The sequence below is a fragment of the Megalobrama amblycephala genome, linkage group LG18 (assembly GCF_018812025.1).
Source record: "Megalobrama amblycephala isolate DHTTF-2021 linkage group LG18, ASM1881202v1, whole genome shotgun sequence".
Taxonomy (NCBI): domain Eukaryota; kingdom Metazoa; phylum Chordata; class Actinopteri; order Cypriniformes; family Xenocyprididae; genus Megalobrama; species Megalobrama amblycephala.
The window spans coordinates 14,259,019-14,278,477 of record NC_063061.1 but is presented as its reverse complement, the minus strand read 5'-3'; the positions used below and the strand labels follow the sequence as shown (position 1 = coordinate 14,278,477).

Sequence of the window (19,459 nt, the reverse complement as noted above, 5' to 3'; positions counted from 1 at the left end):
GAGAGGGATAATCCTAAAAATAGTTAACATTTTAGAACACTGTAAAATTAGGGGGGAAATCTGAATGTGTCTGGATCTGGTTGAATTCTGGCGAACGAAATGTTCAGACCGAGAATCGGTTCGAATGATTCACTCCAATGATCTGACTCAGAAGAATGACTCATTCACGAAACGGACATCGCTAATTTATAGCTAAGCCAACGCTTCTGGACAGAGAGCTGGTGCACCATCAAGGTTGTGTAAAGAAGTGACAGGAAAATAGCTAACTTCTGGAGTGTTTTGTTCTTGGTGGTGATGTGACGGAGGGAAGTCTGTTATTGAATGAGCAAAAGAATGAGCTGCAACTCGCGCCATAAATACTGAAGGACGAACCACTATAGTGAGTGAACTCAGCCATTCAAGAATAGATTGTGCTGTTTTGCTGTCTAAAACAACAAAAAATCATTACGAATTATAAACAAAAAACAAAATTATTAAATTGTTAAGAAATATACAAGCAAACAATTTGACACATGACAAAGTTAAATATGTATTCATGTGTTTGTGATAAACTTTAAAAGGACAAAGCACAGCACTGGATTTCTGATTCTTCAGAATGACAAAAGAGGAGGAAAACTCTGAATGGGTTGGTGGTCAGGAATTTTATGACAAATATGAACCGAAGGAGATCTTGGGAAGGTAGGTGTCACGATGAAGTTTGTGAGAGTGTAACCTATAGGCTAACTATTTATTTAGATTGAAATGAATAACAACAAAATTTTAACATCAAAATTATAATTAGCTACATATCAGTCCTGAATTTGTCTGAATGTCTTTTTTCCCAGAGGCGTGAGCAGCGTGGTTCGCCGATGTGTGGACAAACGGACTAGCCAGGAATATGCAGTAAAGATCATAGACATCACACCATCAGACAAAATGACACCTCAAGAGATACAAGAAGTCCAGCAGGCCACTGTGAAAGAGATCGACATTCTTCGAAAAGTGTCTGGACACAAAAACATAAGTATGATTGTCCAATGTGGAAGTTAAATCTTGATCCTTTTCATAATACATATACTATCAAATATAACCTAATATTACGGTGTTATGATACAGAAAATCGCACATCTTTTAAGTAATTCATTTACAAAATTGAAAATTGCAAGGCTACTGTGGTTCAACAAAAAATAGGCTGTCTTTTTCCCCCTCATAGTTCAACTGAAGGATTGCTTTGAATCTAAGGCCTTCTTCTTTCTGGTGTTTGATCTGTAAGTATGGCACACAACAACCCTCATGTCTGTGCCTCACTATTGTTAGTGTTGTTCACATGGCCTTGAGAGATCTAAGCTATATCTAGGGAGCAAAATATCATAAAGACTTGAGCCAGTAAGAAACAAACCTAGCAAACTTTTAGAAAGGTCATAGCAAACACCCACAAAATTTGAGAATTGTGGTTGCGATTTTTGCACAGGCAGAGCACTTGCAAGTTTACTGCAGAAATTGGCTCAAGACCAAGCAATTGCTTATTTTAATCATTGTGTTATTTACAAGTTTGCTTCCTATTCAGATTTCTAAATGTTCCCTGTGGAGACTATGTGTTGGTTGACACTCTGCAGCATACAGATAGGATACTGGCTATTCTAAGAGCCCACAACAAACTCATTGCCAAGACGAGATTGTTTCTGCCAAACGCTCAGCTCTCAATACAAGCATGTGCACAATATCCCTCCTAATTCCTTCCTTTGTCCAGACATTTATATTTTGAACAGATGCAGTTACAGTTTTTTTAGAAAATTGTCTATCTATACTGTGCCAATTTTATATCACCACATCAACTGGTATTGTAATCCTTCATCACTTTATAGGCCTTGACACTGTTTTGTTCATGGTTAAAGATGAATGTTCTTTTAACAGGATGAAGAGAGGAGAACTCTTCGATTACCTCACAGAAAAAGTGACCCTAAGTGAGAAAGAGACACGGTCAGCTCCCTTGAATAATCCAATTGTAGATTCTCCTAATTGTGTTTAAACTGTATAAAACAAATCCTATGCTAAAAAGGAGATTATATAATCAAATGCTTGTTGGCATCTTGAGTGTTGATGGGTTTAAGTTATGTCACACCCATGAATGTAGTGCCGTTCTTTATACTTCTATTGATTTCCTCATATACTACCATTCAAAAGATTGATGTTTTAAAGAAATTAGTACTTTTATTAAGCAATGATGCATTGATTTGATCAAATGTGACAGTAAAGATATTTATAATGTTACAAAAAATGCTGTTCTTTTGAACTTTCTATTCAAAGAATCCTGAAAAAAAAAAAATTAAGCATTGATAACAATAAGAAAAGTTTCTTGATCATCAAATCATCATATTAGAATGATTTCTGTAGGATTATGTTAGACTGAGGACTGGAGTAATGATGCTGAAAATTCAGCATTTCCATGACAGGAATAAATTACACTTTAAAATATATTAAAGGGGTCATGAATTGAGAAATCAACTTTTCCTTGAGCTTTTGATATATAAGAGGTCATCATACTATAAGAATATCCTGTAAGTTTCAGAACTGAAAACTTCCTTGTTAGTCCAATAAAAGCTTTTATTGATACCAGGCCCATCAAACGACTGATCCTGGAATGTGCCTATCTAGTGAAACCCCGCCTCTGCAGAAGAAATCAATGCCTACTTCATCATTGCAACATTAGCCCCGCCCACTGGTGTGTTAGTGAGATGACGAGGAGAGAAGAGCGATACAGGACTAAAACAAACATTTCCTTTCCAAAGATCCTAATGCTAGTAATATAGTTATTTATTTTCAACAATGTGAATGTCTCAGTTGAGCTTTATTTATTTGTATTCTAGATTTCACTGCGGATTCTTTGGTAAATCATTCGCATTTTGTTGCAGGATTTGCAAACAGACTTTTACGATATGGACTCGACAGTAATGCAACAACCTGTAAGTAACTGTTAATTCTAATGCCTGATCTGATGTGTAATGATTCATGTCAGATGTTCTTTGTCAGTAAATCAAACCAGTGACTAAACAAGCAACTTCATGTTGTTTCTCTTAGTAGGATGAAAATAATCTGTTATTTAAACGATGATTAAATTATATAAAGAAAGCGATCAAAGAATGCTCCCTTTACAATCGCTGGAGCTGTCAATCAAACAGTGCGAGTTTATCAGTAACTGAGTTCTGGATGCGCCAAAACTCCCATTTTATTCAAAAAATCTCTTAGTTACAATGCGTTTGCACTGTTAGTGACGATGAAAGCTTTCGTTAGTGTGCAGAAATGGAGTTGCAATGACAAGATCACTGCTTTAATGCGCTCAACAGCATGTCTGTGATCAGCTTACATCAGATTACATTGTCTTTTATTGTTATATTTTAACACTGAAGCACCAATTCTAGTCTATTTTATGGTATGTTTTTACAATTCTCTGTGTATGTGTTTTATTGCTTAATAATTTTTTTGTCTTTTTACTTATTGTGTTTTTCTGTGTTTTTAGCTATTGTAAAGCGCATTGGACAATATAGATTGTATTTAATTGTGCTATATAAATAAATTGCCATTGCCATTGCCATAGCTACAATGTTCATCACTGCAGCCTTTCATGCCACTATCTAAATATAATGGCGTAGATCTAAATGTAATATAACACTTTTCACGATTAGTTATCCTTGAGAGCTGTAATAGTATAAACGTGCTAAAAGTTTTCGAGAGAGTAGCTATTTCAAATGGAAAGATGTTAGCCAATCACAGCAGTGGGCGTACACTTAAGTCTCACAGCAGACACGCCCCTTAAAACAGAGCGTTCATATAAGAGAGCTAAAATCAGGGTAGGAAAAATGCCTTTTATTTCTAAATTATGACAAATTTTTGATGTAAAAAGCATGCTAACATTATAAGTGCACCCCAGGAAACATAAAACAAAGCAGTTCATGACCCCTTTAAAATAGAAAACAATTATTTTGTATTTTTGATCAAATAAATGAAGCCTTGGTGAGCTTAAGAATCTTCTTTTAAAAAAAATCATACTGACCACAAACTTTTGAATGGAAAGATATAGTACAGCTCTAATCCATTGTAGCTGTTGTATTAACCTTAGAGATATGATCTTGATTATTAGCACTCAGTTTTCTCTTCTCTCACTCTTTGATAGAAAGATAATGCGTGCTCTTCTGGAGGTGGTTGAGTATCTTCACACCCACAATATAGTCCATCGTGACCTGAAACCAGAGAACATTCTGTTAGATGATGATCTGAATATCAAACTCACTGACTTCGGTTTCTCGATCCAGATTGGGCATGGACAAAGACTGAATGGTGAGTTCTTATGAACACCTTTAATTATAAGCATTTTGAAGGCATGATTACAGATAGTTTAGAAGCATCTGCCTCTGTTTCACCCCTAGAGGTTTGTGGAACACCAGGTTACTTGGCTCCAGAAATCATTGAGTGCTCCATGGATCCCAACCACACTGGCTATGGGCCTGCCGTTGACCTGTAAGTGCATACAATAAGTGTGCATAAGTGGTATTTTAGTATTATTTAAATACTATTATAGTATTAATTATTTTATATGAGCTTTTATTGTTATATTGTCAGTAGCCTATTCATTTTAAGTTTTAGTAATTTTGGTATGTGCTTTTGTCATTAGTTTTTAAAATATTTATATACCTCTTTAATTGATTTTTGTTTGTTTTAGTAATTTTAGTACCTCAACTTCAATTTACTTAAAGGTGCTATAGAGGATGTTTTCGACGACTGAGAAACCAAAGACTGTTACTGAGTTTTTTAAATGAGCGTATGCGTAAGAACAACCCCCCCTCCTTCACAGCTCATTTTGAGGCAACGTCTCCCAAAACTCGTTGGAACACGAGTGTTTACCACCGGCATTCGCTGTGTCGTGTTAGTGGATTCATTATGTCGGACTCACCGCAGGTAACTCATAATCTGCAGTTGTTACTCCTGACAAAAACATTGCATGCGGCGCCTGTGGAGTGTGGAAAGTTACTGGAGCGTGCACGTCTCTCACAAGGAACGTAATGGCAGTGATTGACAAGCCAGAGGGCCAATCGTTTACGCGATGATCACGCAAACGATTGGCTGGTGTTTTTAAGGCCCTACCTCGTGCACAGATGATGTATATTGTTATTATTCCTTTCAGTGCACCTAATAAATAGTCTTTTATCAGTGAGTAAAGACAGTTTCAAGTAATATTGCAAAAATGTATAAAACAAAACATCCTCTATAGCACATTTAAGTAAGTTTTTCATGTAATATTTATATCTTTTTTCAATTAGCAAAAATGCCTTATAACACTTATTGTATATATAGTTTTAATTAACAACACTGGTATGCATCACCATCACTCTTAAAGGGTTAGTTCACCCAAAAATGAAATTTCTGTCATTAATTACTCACCCTCATGCCGTTCCACACCCGTAAGATCTTCGTTTATCTTCGGAACACAAATTAGGATATTTTTGATGAAATCCGAGAGCTTTCTGACCTCCCTATATACAGCAATGTCATAACCAATTTCAAGCCCCAGAAAGGTAGCAAAGACATCGTTAAAATAGTCCATGTTCAACTTTAATGTTATGAAGCGACAAGAATATTTTTTTTGTGTGCAAAACCCCCCAAAAATAATAACTTAATTCAACATTTCTTCTCTTCCATCATACTTGTACGCTGTTCACCTTGTGTATTTTTTGTTTTTTGCACACAAAAAAGTATACTTGTTGCTTCATAACATTAAGGTTGAACCACTGTAGTCACATGAACTATTTTAACAATGTCTTTACTACTTTTCTGGACCCTGAATGTGGTAATTATGATGCTTTCTCTTGGGGATCAGAAACCTCTTGGATTTCATCAAAAATATCTTGTGTTGCGAAGATGAACAAAGATCTTATGGATTTGGAACAACATGAGGGTGAGTAATTAATGTCAGAAATTTCAATTTTGGGTGAACTAACCCTTTAGAGCAGCTCCCAACAGTAAATGAACACGTTTTCTTGGAAAATATTGCATTAACACTCAAACTAACCACATACATAAATACATGAACTTCCTGGTAGTGACAGTGAACCAGAAGAAAATGAATTGATTAGGGCAAACCATTATGCTTAATAAAATGTGTTATTACATAACCTTCTTCTGTCTTCTCTTGCGAAGATGGAGCACTGGCGTGATCTTGTACACTCTCTTGGCTGGATCTCCACCGTTCTGGCACAGGAAACAAATGCTGATGCTTCGAATGATTCTCGCAGGGAAATATGAATTCAGCTCTCCGGAGTGGGACGACCGCTCAGACACTGTCAAAGACTTGGTGTGTGTTGGTTTCTTTAATTCGTTGTGGTCCTGTTTGTCTTGATGACAACCAGTTTAAAAAGAACTTATGCAAAATTGAATGGAAAAAATGCCTTTCTAAATTCAACTTGATTTCTTCCCAGTAGATTTCCAGGTTATTAGTTGTGGACCCACAAAGCCGTTACACAGCCACGGAAGCCCTCAATCACCCATTCTTCCAGCAGTATGTGGTCGCAGAAGTTCGTCATTTCAGCCCTTACAGGAAGTTCAAGGTAAAGAGATGTTCTAGATGACTTTTCTTAGAAAGCATTGACTTTGAGGTTTTGAGTGTCACCCTACACATTGCAGGTTATCTGTATGACCGTACTTGCCGCTATGCGTATCTACTGCAACTATCGTCGTGCCAAACCTGTGACCAAGGAAGTGATCTGCAGCGACCCATATGCCATCAAACCCCTACGCAAAATGATTGACACATGTGCCTTTAAGATCTACGGCCACTGGGTGAAGAAAGGGCAAACTCAGAACAGAGCAGCTTTATTTGAGAACACTCCAAAAGTCATTCTGCTCTCTATTGCAGCTGACGAGATGGATGTAGCACAGAGGACTTGGTGAGGGTTCAACATCTCCAATTACAACTACATACCACAATTTACCTCAAGACCATGTTGATATTGGTCCAAAAATATACCTCTATTGCTATGACAGCATATCAGACCCCCTTATTTACACAGTGAGATAGAAATAAGTAAGAAAATTACCTTCAAGAGCCTTACTTTTTTAAATGCTAAAAAAAGTAAAAATGATACCTGAACTATTTAAAAAATGTATGGTATTATTTAATACAATTACATTTTATTCTATTTTGCATATAAGATGTGGCATAAATGTTATATCTGAATGACTTTAATGATTAGAAAACAACTATAAGATAGGTTATGATTTTAATTTCACAGTGGAAAAAAGCAGATATAACACTGAATTCCAGAAGTTTATGTCTCCACAGGAGAAATGTCGTATAAATCCCATAATGCACCACTGGCATCAACAATTCTTGAATATTTGGCTCTTAAAGCTCAGTCCTTTTCTGTTTTGCATTTGAGCTCATAGCACAGCGGAAGCCCAGGTTATCAGAGGCTGAATCTGGTGTGTTTCCCATCCTGCATGTGAGAACACAAAACAGACATTTTATTCATTATAGGTTTCTCATAAATTGCTTTGGACAACAGCTTTGTTGATGGACCCCCTTGGGGTCAACTGGAACTGTTACAAGAAGCGCTAATAAAAGTCTAATAAAAGCTGACCTTGAATAATATGAGCACGACTGACCTAGTGGTGACACGAGCTCTGTGATTGGCTGAGCCATCGGCAGTGTCAATCCAGGATGCTCCACGCAGGACGTACATGGTTTGAGCACCAGGAAAATTTGAGGAGGTCCACTCCCAGACATTACCCAGCATGTCATATAGTCCTGGAAAAAATTATGTGATATTATTCACAAAATTCAGAACAATAGTAAGAGAATTACAATACTGTTCAAAAGTTTGGGGTAAGTAGGATTTTGTTTTTGAAAGAAATGAATACTTTTATTCTGCCAGGATGCATTAAACTATCAAAAGTGACAGTAAAAACATTAATATAATGTTACAAAAGATTTCTATTACAAATTTTATTCATCAAAGAATCCTTAAAAATATGTATCACCTTTTCCAAAAACATATTAAGCAGCACAACTGTTGGTGAGCCTTGGTGAGCATAAGAGATTGGCCCCAAATTTATAGGTAGATTTGTTCCTAGGTATCATTGTCTCTGCTATGAATTACATATGTTGTCGTTGATAATATGTGACACACCAGAAAGTGTAATAGTTCATGTGCCGTGTGTCGTACCATACCATAGTTATTCTGTGGAGGATAGGCAGTTACAGGAGCTACGCCATGATAGCCATCTTCTCTGGTGTCCCCATCTGGAAAAAGGCCCTTTGTACAAAGAGTTTGCAATTTACCAACAGACTATTGGCTCTTTCACACAAAACACATTTTTCAAGATGCGGGCAGTGGAATGAGGAAAAAACGCACGGTCTCAAGACGTGTTTTTTTAAAAAGCTGACTTTAACTCGAAAGCCGTATTTTTAGAACACTGAGTCATGCTTGAAACACTGCAAAAGACACAAGATTTGAGTGCAACGGTCATCTAGCTGTGTGAACAGCCCCTAAGAATGTTAGAACTTGACTGTTTTTACAGCAAAAATATACACTTCACCTTCATGATATGGACAAGAATATCCCTCAACTCACCTGCCAGAGGTTAGTCCGGTTCGGCAAAAACTTGTTGCCCCATGGGTATGTCCTGCCTGAAATGCACATGTGCTGGCTATGAAGGTTACAGTACATAAAATGATGTTAAACAGGTGGACAGTACTGCATGACAAGCATAAGACAGCAGTTGTTTATTTAGATGCTGGGGGGCATAAGGCCTTTTGGCTTACCTTCTAAACCCCCACGAGCAGCCATTTCCCACTCTTCCTCAGTTGGCAGCCTTTTCTTCTTCCACTGACAGTAGGCTTGGGCATCATTCCAGCTGACCTGCACCACAGGGGATTCCAGTCTGTCCTTGATACCAGAGCCTGGTCCTGCTGGCTGCACACATTAAACCCAGAGACCTCAGACATTTATAAAGTCTTAATAATTAAATACAAATAAGTTAATAAACAATAAATACATTTTTATATAATGTAGTTCTTTATACTTTTTTAAATTGTTAATAATAAATTACTTATTTTTATTTATTTATAAATCAGTCAATCACTCAATAAGAATTAAAAAAGAGAATATATAAACCCATACTGGTCTAATTTATATATATACACTACCGCTCAAAAGTTTGGGACAGTAAGATTTTTAATGTTTTTAAAAGAAGTTTTGTCTGCTCACCAAAGCTTAATTTATTTAATTGAAAATACAGTAAAAACTGTAATATTGTGAATTTACAACAATTTAAACTAACTGTTTTCTATTTAATTTATTCTCGTGTTGGCAAAGCTGAATTTTCAGCATCACAACTCCAGTCTTCAGTGTCACATGATCCTTCAGAAATCATTCTAATATGATGATTAGTTCCTCAAGAAATATTTGTTATTATTATCAATGTTGAAAACAGTTGTGTACTTTATTTTCAGGATTCCCTGATGAATAGAAAGTTCAAAAGAATAGCATTTATCTGAAATACAAAGCTTCTGTAGCATTATACACTACCGTTCAAAAGTTTGGGGCCAGTAAGAATTTTTATTTTTATTTTTTTGAAAAGAAATTAAAGAAATTAATACTTTTATTCAGCAAGGATGCATTAAATGAATCAAAAGTGACAGTAAAGACATTTATAATGGTACAAAAGATTAGATTTCAGATAAACACTGTTCTTTTGAACTTTCTATTCATCAAAGAATCCTGAAAAAAAATATTGTACACAAATATTTTGTACAATTGTAAACAATAAATGTTTCTTGAACAGCAAATTGACATATTAGAATGATTTCTGAAGGATCATGTGACACTGAAGACTGGACTAATTATGCTGAAAATTCAGCTTTGCCAACACAAGAATAAATTACATTTTAAAACATATATATATATATATATATATATATATATATATATTTTTTTTTTTTTTTTTTTTTTTTTTTTTTTTTTTTATTAATCATAATGTCACAAAATCTTAGAATGTTAACTATGTCACCTGTCTCCAGAACACTTTCTCGACTGGTAACCACCAAGGCGCAGACTAGGAGAGAGCAATGGGGTAATTTTCAGGAGAATAGAGGGTAAAAGAGAAAATATAGTATAAAAGACAGTATTTAGGTAAACAGAAATTCCCATTTAAACAACTTGAAAAACTTTCTGTTCCTGCTTTGTGTTCATACCTCAATTGTCTGAGTGACCTTACTTTTCAGTTCATCTGAGACAAAATCCTGGAAAACAAAACTCCAACCGAACGTTTCAGCCTCAGTTTTGTATTTCTGCAGTCGGACAAATTCCCTGGAATAAACGGAAGCAGTTGTATCAGGCCAGTAGGAGGACAAAGTGTGTTGAAATAGACAAGATTATCCTCTGAGTTTAAAAAGCATATTTGGGCATCATAGGTACCTAAAAAAAAACGGTCTGGGTAGGCTGCTCACTAAGTTTTGAGCCAATATCTTCAATGACGAGTACCTGAAGTCAGAGTTAGTGACAGGATATTTGTCCATCTGAAACGGCTGGAGAGTCACAGCTCGTGTTGGCGATTCCCCATCTCTTCCATCGGCAGCACTGGTTCCCATCGTCATTTTTCCACCAGGAATAAACACCATCTCATCATCTGCTAAAACAGTTATTTATTATTATTTATCTTAAACAAATGTCTACTTATAGCAAATGCTTGGTCCACTCAATTTTCAATAAAATATCACAGTTGAATCATTCAACTGTAGGAACTTCTATGTTTTCTTTTTTTGTTATATGAAAGTCACAGTAAAACCATATTGGAAACTTTTTATGTATATATATATTTTTATTGTTGTACACTTGCCTCAGACAAATATTATTTATCATCTGAATAAAATAATTTATTATTTTATCACCATTTCACTATTTCAGTAGATAGTGCATAAAAATATGTGTGTACTGTATATGATGAACATAAATTACACCTCTCAGTTGCGTTTTTGTCAATACAACCAACAGTTTCCCCTAATTAAGTTTCTTCAAAAGTTTGTACTTTTTAACCAAAATGTCAGCAGTGTCAGTCAAGAGCTAGAGATGAAATACAAGGCATGATATGTGAAAATAAAAAAGACAGAATACTTTTATTATTTATATTTTAATATTTTTATTGAGCTTCTGCAATTTTGTGGGATACATAAAATGTTAGCTAAGAAATTACTTATTTTTATGACAGACCGTGATTGGTAATACCAAGTTACAACAGTTTTAACCTAGCAACAATAAATTACGTTAATATAAGGTTTATGAAGCAAAGTAAAGCTGTTTATGGGGCTTCCTACCTGCTGCACATGACATGCTGCACAATAATACGAGGTAGAAGGTCTCCCAAAAGATCATTATGAAATATATAAAGACACGTGACGGGCAGATTTAGTCCAGGGTCTGATTTATCAAACTATAAACACGACAGGCCCATTAGACTTCTTATAAAAATATGAAAAATATGATAAACAACGACACTGCAAGGTTCAGTCATTCAGTGTCACTCTACGCGTCGCTGTTACTGAAGCTCGTTGAAAAGTGTTTATCGCCACCTATTGGTTTGGAGAAAGACGTATTAAGTCTGTTACACACTGAATGATTTCAGTTTTTGTCACAGACAGTCCACTTATTGCTCAGCTACTATTAAGTAACCTTCTTTTCCCTCGAATAATCAACAAATCCTCAGTTACTATCATTACTGTATAATGATGGTACATCTCAGACATGGATGCAAATTCTCATTCATGCTTGAAATATATAGTGGTACATCTAATTTCTCCTTTCCTAAAGGACAATTTAAGTAAAATGTGTCAGCTTAAACTACCAGTTTGTCATCCTAAGCATATATTGATATATCTGTTATGCATAATCTTAAAATGAGGTGTTTTTTTGGGTAAATGTTGATTCCTCATATGCTTCAGGCTGGCTGAATGTTTTGTCTAAACTTGACTTGAATGCAGTCTTGTATTATACCAAATAGCAATGCTGTGAATTTCTCTGACGAGACTCATTGTGAAAAGCAACATTGTTGTGAGCACAGGACATACTTTAGTGACGATCCACATTGCCACAGCAGTTTGAAGAGCGCATGAATGAGGCATTCGGCTGCTGGACACTGTGAGACAGTGACTGTGAGAGCATGTTCATGATGGGACTACCCTGGCTGCTAGTTTTGGAGCTCGTCCTTTACGCTGGTTGTTTCATCTGTGGGGTGATAGCCGCCGCCTGGATGACACTCACTCAGGTTACAATAATTAATCATCTGCACATGTCTGATCGTTGCTAATTTGTGGACACTGAAAGTATAAAATGTTTTATTATTGCTTATAGAAAACTAAAAACATAATAAGGTCTCTAGGGAAATGTGATTTACTATCAGTTTGGCTCTGATTTCAGAGTTTGAGTATTCAAATGATCATGGCGAAAGTTTTGCATGCATATTTATGGCACATTTAATACACTTTTTTCTTTTTTTCACTTTTGTTATACACAGTTCAGTCTGATGTTAAAATGTACTGTAACATAATGTGTGATTGAATATGTTTATTGAAGTGTTCAGATGAATTAGACTTTAATAAGCTACATCTATTGGTATCCATAATCATTCTGAAAGATATGTAAAAAATATGTGCAATAAAATATAGAATATGTGATGTTGCTGATCCCATGTCAGACCTTCTGAGCTTTCACCATGTGATCAGCCGGCCTCTCGCACCATATTATGGCTTATTAGAGTCATATGATAGAGGGACAAAAGCAGTTAGCACAGCACTTTTCTTATTCATCTGCGTGTGTCGTAGAGAGATACACATTTTGTACATAGTTTGTGAAAGAGACCTCTTGATGTCCCTTGCTACTGTGTTTCCTTATATTTATCATGTGCACATATGAATGATTTTTGGGTTGTCTTTATAGGGCCACTTTGATGGACGGTGCATCCTCTATGGAAGTGTTCATTATAACGCATCTGGCCAGGCTTTGACCGTGGAAGGCTCCAGTTCTCCTTCTGTCTGCTATTTTGTGTCAGCCATCGCCGTGTGCATGGCTATTTACTGCTTTTCCCTTATTCTTTACTGGATCTATGCCAGCTGTGTAGATGAGGATGTGAGAAGGTGAATGTATTGACTTTTCTGCTGACCTTCAAATGTGCATTTTTCATATTTCTTTTAGATGTTTCACATTCCACTTTCTTTTATTCAATGCAGGGGGACCGTTTCTCTCAACACATCTCTGGGAGTCTGTGGCCTACTTCTGTTTTTTCTCTTGGTATCAGGATGTATTCTCAAGATCGGTCGGGACAGCCTGTGTTTCTCTGTCCTTCATAATGTTCCTTCCATTAACAGGTGATTTCAACTGTCTTCTTTCCACATTATTCTGTGACTTCTGTTACACATTTTAAGAACCATATATGTAATCAGTCCTACTCGACTCACTCCGAGTGGGATTAAAACCAGCGTCTCCGGCATGGGAGGCCTCTTGAGGCCAGGGGAGGAAGTTTACACACACAGCTCTTATTAGCTTGCCTCCGTTACACCAAAGTCCCTTTAAGACAAGTCATTTCACTCGGCGGCCATCTTTGAAACGCCTCTCGGGCATCCTGAGCATCATGCAATCTCTTTGAATGGGGAAACATCAAATTCTCCAAAAAATGTTCGCCAACCTTACGATTAAATTTCATATTTGAAATCACCAATGAAATCTAACAACAACCGGCTCATAAATTTAGTTTCTAAACGCTCGAATCATGACAAAAAAACTGTATTTTTCAGGCTGGATCAAGCTAATGCGCATGCGCAAACCTAAATGCGCGTCTCTTCGGAGGCGCGCGTCTGACTGTTTCTATAGAAACCGGTGATTAACGGTCGCTGAAGTGACGCGATGACTTTACCAATTGGCGATTGGCTCTTATTTAGAAGGCGGGACTTATTCCGCCATATTGCGCGTTACACTTTCTCCCATTCAAAACAATACGAGTGACACGTCTTGTGTTATTCTATAGTCTTTGGTTACACTCACTCCCTAAATTTTACTCCCACATGGGCCACGGCACCAAATGTAATCGGTGCTACTCGGCCCCCATTCGAACCGGGGTCTCCAGCATGGGAGGCAGGCCCACTAACAAAGACACTAAAGAGTGTGCAAAAGTATGCAAAAGTATTGTGTTCTCGAGAAAAAAAGTCCTCCCGGCTCATATTATTTCCATCACAAAAGTTTTGTGAGTTTTTCAAGAGGAATATAATTAACCCTCCCATCTAATTTTTCCCCATCACCATGTTCCTTTGGGGGCTAATGTTTAGTTAAAGTTAAAAAGTAAACTGCTGGAACTATGTTTTTGTTTTAGTTGTGAAGATGCAGAGAATAATACATGGGCTCATCCATACAGTGGAAATCAGTTCTACACAGGACTCTACAGTACTGAGGTTAGTACTTTGGTTATTTTTCGTAAAGTGGTTGGAATGTTGAGAGCACACTGCAAAATGTGTACGTGTTTGAGTAAAATGAATGTTTGTTTTATTCTATAAACTACTAAGACATAATTTCTTCAAAATTTCGAGTAAAAACATTGTCATTTAGAGCATTTATTTGCAGAAAATGGCAACTGGTCAAAATAACAAAAAAAAAAAAAAGCCATATTTTCAGACCATGAATAATGGTATAACCCTGCTTTCATGGGTCTTGGCATGCTCTCTACCAGTCTTTCACATTGCTGTTGGGTGAATTTATGCCACTCCTGGTGCAAATATCCAAGCAGCTCGGCTTTGTTTGATGGCTTGTGACCTCTTGATCACATTTCAGAGGTTTTCGGTGGGGTTCAGGTCTGGAGTTTGCGCTGGCCTTCACAGGGTCTTGATCTGGTGGTTCTCCATCCACACGTTTATTGGCCTGACTGTGTGGCATGGAGCATTGTCCTGTAGGAAAAACAAATCCTTCAAGTTGGGGAACACTGCCAGAGCTGAAGGAAGCAAGTTTTCTTCCCGGATAACCTTGTTTGTGGCTGATCTTCTCTGATGAATCCAATTTTCAGCTTTGCCCGACAATGCGTCCTTTATTGGTTAGACAGAGACCTAGAGAGGCCTACAACCCACAGTGTCTTAGTGAAATTTAGTGGAGGACTGGTGTGAAGGACGCATGACTCAAGTCACGTACAAAGTTATTCTGGAAGGAAACTTGCTTCCTTATGCTCTGACAATGTTCCCCAACTCAAAGGATTGTTTTTTCCCGCAGGACAATGCTGAAACCGTGGCATCTTTTTTGTTATTTTGACCAGTTGTCATTTTCTGAAAATAAATGCTCTAAATGACAATGTTTTTTCAACATTACTGAAGAAATGTTGTCAGTAGTTTATAGAATTAAACAAAAATGTTACTCAAACACATACATATAAATATTAAATCCAGAGAAACTGCTAATTTTGCAGTGGTTTCTTAATTGTTTTCCAGAGCTGCACATGATGCTGCATCCACACCAATAGGTGTCAGTGTATATATTAAGTTCACCTTAGTGTTTCTTCATACTTTATATTAAATACTGTAGAAATGAATCTCTTGTGTTTATTGAGCACTGCCCCCTTCTGTTTCTCTCCTCCACAGAGGTCAATGTGGGTAAGCTTCTTCTTCTGGGTGTTAATAACGGCCGTGGTGGTCATACAGAGACGCCAGAACTCAAGGTTGAAGGTTTGGGGTAATGATGAGTGGAGCCGTGCTGAGACGGAGCCCTTCCTCCATCGCCCATCCCACCCAAGATAAATCACCAGAAACCACCATCACATGAGCTTATCATGAAGTATCTTGCAGAGTTTAGTTAATTCAGTTATGTGGGAACACAAGCAGTGATGAAATACTTAATATTTTTGTGGCAACACTTGAATTTTTATTTAATTATTCATCTAAATAGTACTTTGATGTGATGGCTACAATAATATACACAAAGTTAAAAGATATGTCCAGAGAGCCAATAGACATGCCTAAGAAAGTGTCATTGGACATGATGGATATAAGACGAGTCAATCAATTAATGCAAAATAAAGTAATCAGGAAAGTAATCCCCAAAATGAACAGGAGGGCTCTTCTATACCCTGAAGGGGTTTTATTCTGTTTAATACATGGATATTTAGCAAATAAATAAATAAATGACGTAAAAATTTAATTTGAGTTGAAATTATTATGTTACAAGAAATTGATTGCTACAAGAGACATAAAACTAGCACAGCTATGTATGAAATCGCTTGTTTTGGACAACAGTCAATGGGCTACAGTTTAGTTAATATTTTAAGTATTATACAATTGGCAATATTTTAGATAATCATATTTTGACATGAACGTTTATGAACATTTAACTTCTCTTAGAATGGCATACAAAATGTATGTACATTATATATATATATATATATATATATATATATATATATATACACACTCATGCTGTATGTATATGTGTGTGGGTCATTCTATTACAGTCTATTACATTCTATTACAGTCATATAGCACTGACAGTACCATCATTTAAAGGGTTAGTTCACCCAAAAATGAAAATCATGTCATTTATTACTCACCCTCGTGCCGTTCCACACCCGTAAGACCTTCGTTAATCTTTGGAACACAAATTAAGATATTTTAGTTGAAATCCGATGGCTCCGTGAGGCCTCTATAGGGAGCAATGACACTTCCTCTCTCAAGATCCATTAATGTACTAAAAACATATTTAAATCAGTTCATGTGAGTACAGTGGTTCAATATTAATATTATAAAGTGACAAGAATATTTTTGGAGCGCCAAAAAAAACAAAATAACTTATTTAGTGATGGCCGATTTCAAAACACTGCTTCATGAAGATTCAGAGCATAATGAATCAGTGTATCGAATCTGGTGTTCGGAGCGCCAAAGTCACGTGATTTCAGCAGTTTGGCAGTTTGATGTGCAATCTGAATCATGATTCGATACACTGATTCATTTATGCTTTGAAGTTTCCTGAAGCAGTGTTTTGAAATCGGCCATCACTAAATAAGTCGTTATTTTGTTTTTTTGGTGCACCAAAAATATTCTCGTCGCTTTATAATATTAATATTGAACCACTGTACTCACATGAACTGATTTAAATATGTTTTTAGTACCTTTATGGATCTTGAGAGAGGAAGTGTCATTGCTCCCTATGGAGGCCTCACGGAGCCATCGGATTTCAACAAAAATATCTTAATTTGTGTTCCGAAGATTAACGAAGGTCTTACGGGTGTGGAACGGCATGAGGGTGAGTAATAAATGACAGAATTTTCATTTTTGGGTGAACTAACCCTTTAACATCTTAAAATAATAATAGCTAAATGTGAAGATGAGAAGACGATCTGTATCCATATTTATGGCAGTGCCTTGCAAAATCGAAAAATATTTTTTTGTGTGCTCAGTGTAATAATACTGATTATTTACAAATGTACTGTGGAGTGTTTAGAAGATTAAAAGACAAAAAGACGCCACATTTAAAGTCAATGTGTGTCCTTTCTGCCCCACCACCTGAAGGGTTTAAAGGGATCGTTCACCAAAAAATGAAAATTATCCCATAATTTACTCACCCTCAAGCCATTCTCGGTGTATATGACCATCTTCTATAAGAGGTCAGAGGTCACCCTTCCGCCAGAACTCGACTCGACTCTCGTGAATGTGCGTATGGCCATTGCCAGAGAATATAGTTTATGAAGTTTTAAATATGGGTATTTGTCTTACAAAAACCATCGCTTTGCTTCAGAAGGCATTTATTACACCAATGGAGTCGTATGGATTACTTTTATGATGGCTGGATGCACTTTTTGGAGCTTCAAAAACTCAGCACTATTCAATGCCATTACAAAGCTGGGAAGAGCCAGGATATTATTTAATATAAGTCTGATTGTGTTTGGCTGAAAGAAAAAAAAAGTCAAACACCTAAAATGGCTTGAGGGTGAGTAAATTATGGGATAGTTTTCATTTTGGGCTGAACTATTCCTTTAAGTTTTGCCAAACACTCTACCCATCTGCCACTGCTCGAGCAAACACTGCCTCAAACTCACACATTTGTTGAGCAATTATTGTTGTCTCAGGATTGGATTTTAATAGATAAAACACTACATCTACTTATTATGTAATTTCAAATTTCATTAAATTTGAATTGCTGGACAAGCTGTGTTTTAGAGTTGCTTGCTTAGTTTGCGAGCCTGCCTCTCTTTGGCTTCAAACGCCACTTTAGTGTCTATCAGAGCTTCCAGCGTTTTGCACATCTCAGCCATGTCCTGTTGAAGCACGTCGCTTTGGCTGAGGAGACTATGGCTTTCCTCTCTCAGCTGCTCGACTAGAGCGGCCATCTGCGCGCTCTCCTCTTGACACTGCGTGTGCAGCTGAACGGCCAATGAGAGCAAACCCTCCGCGTGGCTCACCACTGAGTCCAGCTGGTCCTTCGACATCCTGTTGTTCTTCACTTCACAGCTGCGGATCCAGTTGGATTGTGGAGTGAGAAAAAAAAATGATCAAAAAAGATAGGGTATAATGAATATTAATATAGGGCTATAGGTCTATTTTAGTAACTAGATTCAAAGTCAAACCATATTTCACTTTTTTTACGCCAGCTTTCAAACACCCATTTCATAATTTATAAAAAATGCCTAGTTCTGTCATGAACCTCTAGATGGCGCAGGCTGATGTGTCCTTAACGCAAGCTGGTGATATTTACAGCGTTAACTACTTGGCACAAGCTGATTGGTTCATGTCGCATCTGCAGCCAATGAGCTTGCTTGCTCAACATTTAAATGGCATTCACAAAAACAGTTTGCAGCACGCTTTCAGAGTTCATCTGAAAACCCTCCACCTTCCCCAGCTCCACCTGTATAGATCGGCTATGGGTAATTGATATATGCTATTTGTGCAGCAGCAGCATGTCTACATACTCGCAGAAGCGTATCGGCGTATGTATTGGCAGTAGCAAGTTCCTGTACTTACTCTGCAGCAGCAATAATCAACCAACAACAGCAATAATTAACAGCAGCAGCAGCGTAGCAGATGTATTCCACCAAGACCAAATACATTAACATTGTCATATCCATTAACATGCTAAAAATATCCAGAGAGTTGTCATTTGTGAATATCATATTTTTGGGTCAACTATTTAATGAATCTACGAGCTAAAGGCTGAACTGTTCTCAGGACAAAGGTATATTACATACATTTCAGGTTGGGGCAAGTTGTCACGTTTTTTTAGAAATGTATACACTGCAGTGTTTTGGGAGGGAAATGGTTTTGTCATTAATTATTTTGTGCTTTATAAATGTTTGATGGGTTCTGTTGTGACAACCTGCTGTGCTTTTGGTCACTCATAATAAAAGGTCAACATGTTCAATGAACTGTACTATTTTTATATATAAACATAGACTTTGAAGATTTTGAAGTATGTAC

The 19,459-nt window shown here is 36.8% G+C and overlaps 3 protein-coding genes across 4 annotated transcripts; 2 read left to right on the top strand and 1 right to left on the bottom strand.

Moving 5' to 3' along the window:
- The first annotated feature begins 44 nt into the window (after positions 1-44).
- phkg1b (phosphorylase kinase, gamma 1b (muscle)) lies at positions 45-7,619 on the top strand. Its single transcript, XM_048166079.1, has 10 exons — positions 45-379; positions 561-678; positions 825-1,003; positions 1,193-1,247; positions 1,894-1,959; positions 4,151-4,314; positions 4,404-4,494; positions 6,172-6,325; positions 6,453-6,578; positions 6,655-7,619. Exons 2-10 carry the CDS (start codon positions 596-598, stop codon positions 6,919-6,921), a joined length of 1,185 nt encoding a protein of 394 aa, XP_048022036.1. The 5' UTR covers positions 45-379; positions 561-595; the 3' UTR covers positions 6,922-7,619.
- Positions 7,234-11,561, bottom strand: sumf2 (sulfatase modifying factor 2). 2 transcript variants are annotated; one of them, XM_048166081.1, is made up of 9 exons: positions 11,345-11,561; positions 10,515-10,662; positions 10,226-10,340; positions 10,042-10,086; positions 8,795-8,945; positions 8,604-8,659; positions 8,201-8,285; positions 7,636-7,777; positions 7,234-7,466 (listed from the first exon to the last, which is right to left on the bottom strand). In XM_048166081.1, the coding sequence occupies exons 1-9, from the start codon at positions 11,400-11,402 to the stop codon at positions 7,376-7,378; spliced, it is 891 nt and encodes a 296-aa protein (XP_048022038.1). In that variant the 5' UTR covers positions 11,403-11,561; the 3' UTR covers positions 7,234-7,375. The 2 variants fall into 2 exon arrangements, with proteins under 2 accessions (XP_048022038.1, XP_048022039.1); XM_048166082.1 differs by having other exon boundaries at positions 10,515-10,659; positions 11,345-11,560.
- Positions 11,562-11,726: 165 nt separating this feature from the next.
- tmem179bb (transmembrane protein 179Bb) lies at positions 11,727-16,632 on the top strand. The gene is made up of 5 exons (XM_048166083.1): positions 11,727-12,291; positions 12,963-13,159; positions 13,253-13,390; positions 14,389-14,467; positions 15,638-16,632. The coding sequence occupies exons 1-5, from the start codon at positions 12,187-12,189 to the stop codon at positions 15,791-15,793; spliced, it is 675 nt and encodes a 224-aa protein (XP_048022040.1). The 5' UTR covers positions 11,727-12,186; the 3' UTR covers positions 15,794-16,632.
- The last annotated feature ends 2,827 nt before the right edge of the window (positions 16,633-19,459 follow it).

Coding starts and splice junctions, on each gene's coding strand:
- tmem179bb (XM_048166083.1), top strand. CDS start 12,187: ATGTTCATGATGGGACTACCCTGGCTGCTAGTTTTGGAGCTCGTCCTT. Junction 13,160..13,252: donor GTAGATGAGGATGTGAGAAG/GTGAATGTATTG, acceptor TATTCAATGCAG/GGGGACCGTTTCTCTCAACA. Junction 13,391..14,388: donor AATGTTCCTTCCATTAACAG/GTGATTTCAACT, acceptor TTTTTGTTTTAG/TTGTGAAGATGCAGAGAATA.
- phkg1b (XM_048166079.1), top strand. CDS start 596: ATGACAAAAGAGGAGGAAAACTCTGAATGGGTTGGTGGTCAGGAATTT. Junction 679..824: donor CCGAAGGAGATCTTGGGAAG/GTAGGTGTCACG, acceptor CTTTTTTCCCAG/AGGCGTGAGCAGCGTGGTTC. Junction 6,326..6,452: donor CAGACACTGTCAAAGACTTG/GTGTGTGTTGGT, acceptor TCTTCCCAGTAG/ATTTCCAGGTTATTAGTTGT.
- sumf2 (XM_048166081.1), bottom strand. CDS start 11,402: ATGATCTTTTGGGAGACCTTCTACCTCGTATTATTGTGCAGCATGTCA. Junction 8,286..8,603: donor ACCGGACTAACCTCTGGCAG/GTGAGTTGAGGG, acceptor CTTTGTACAAAG/GGCCTTTTTCCAGATGGGGA. Junction 7,467..7,635: donor AGAGCTCGTGTCACCACTAG/GTCAGTCGTGCT, acceptor TCTCACATGCAG/GATGGGAAACACACCAGATT.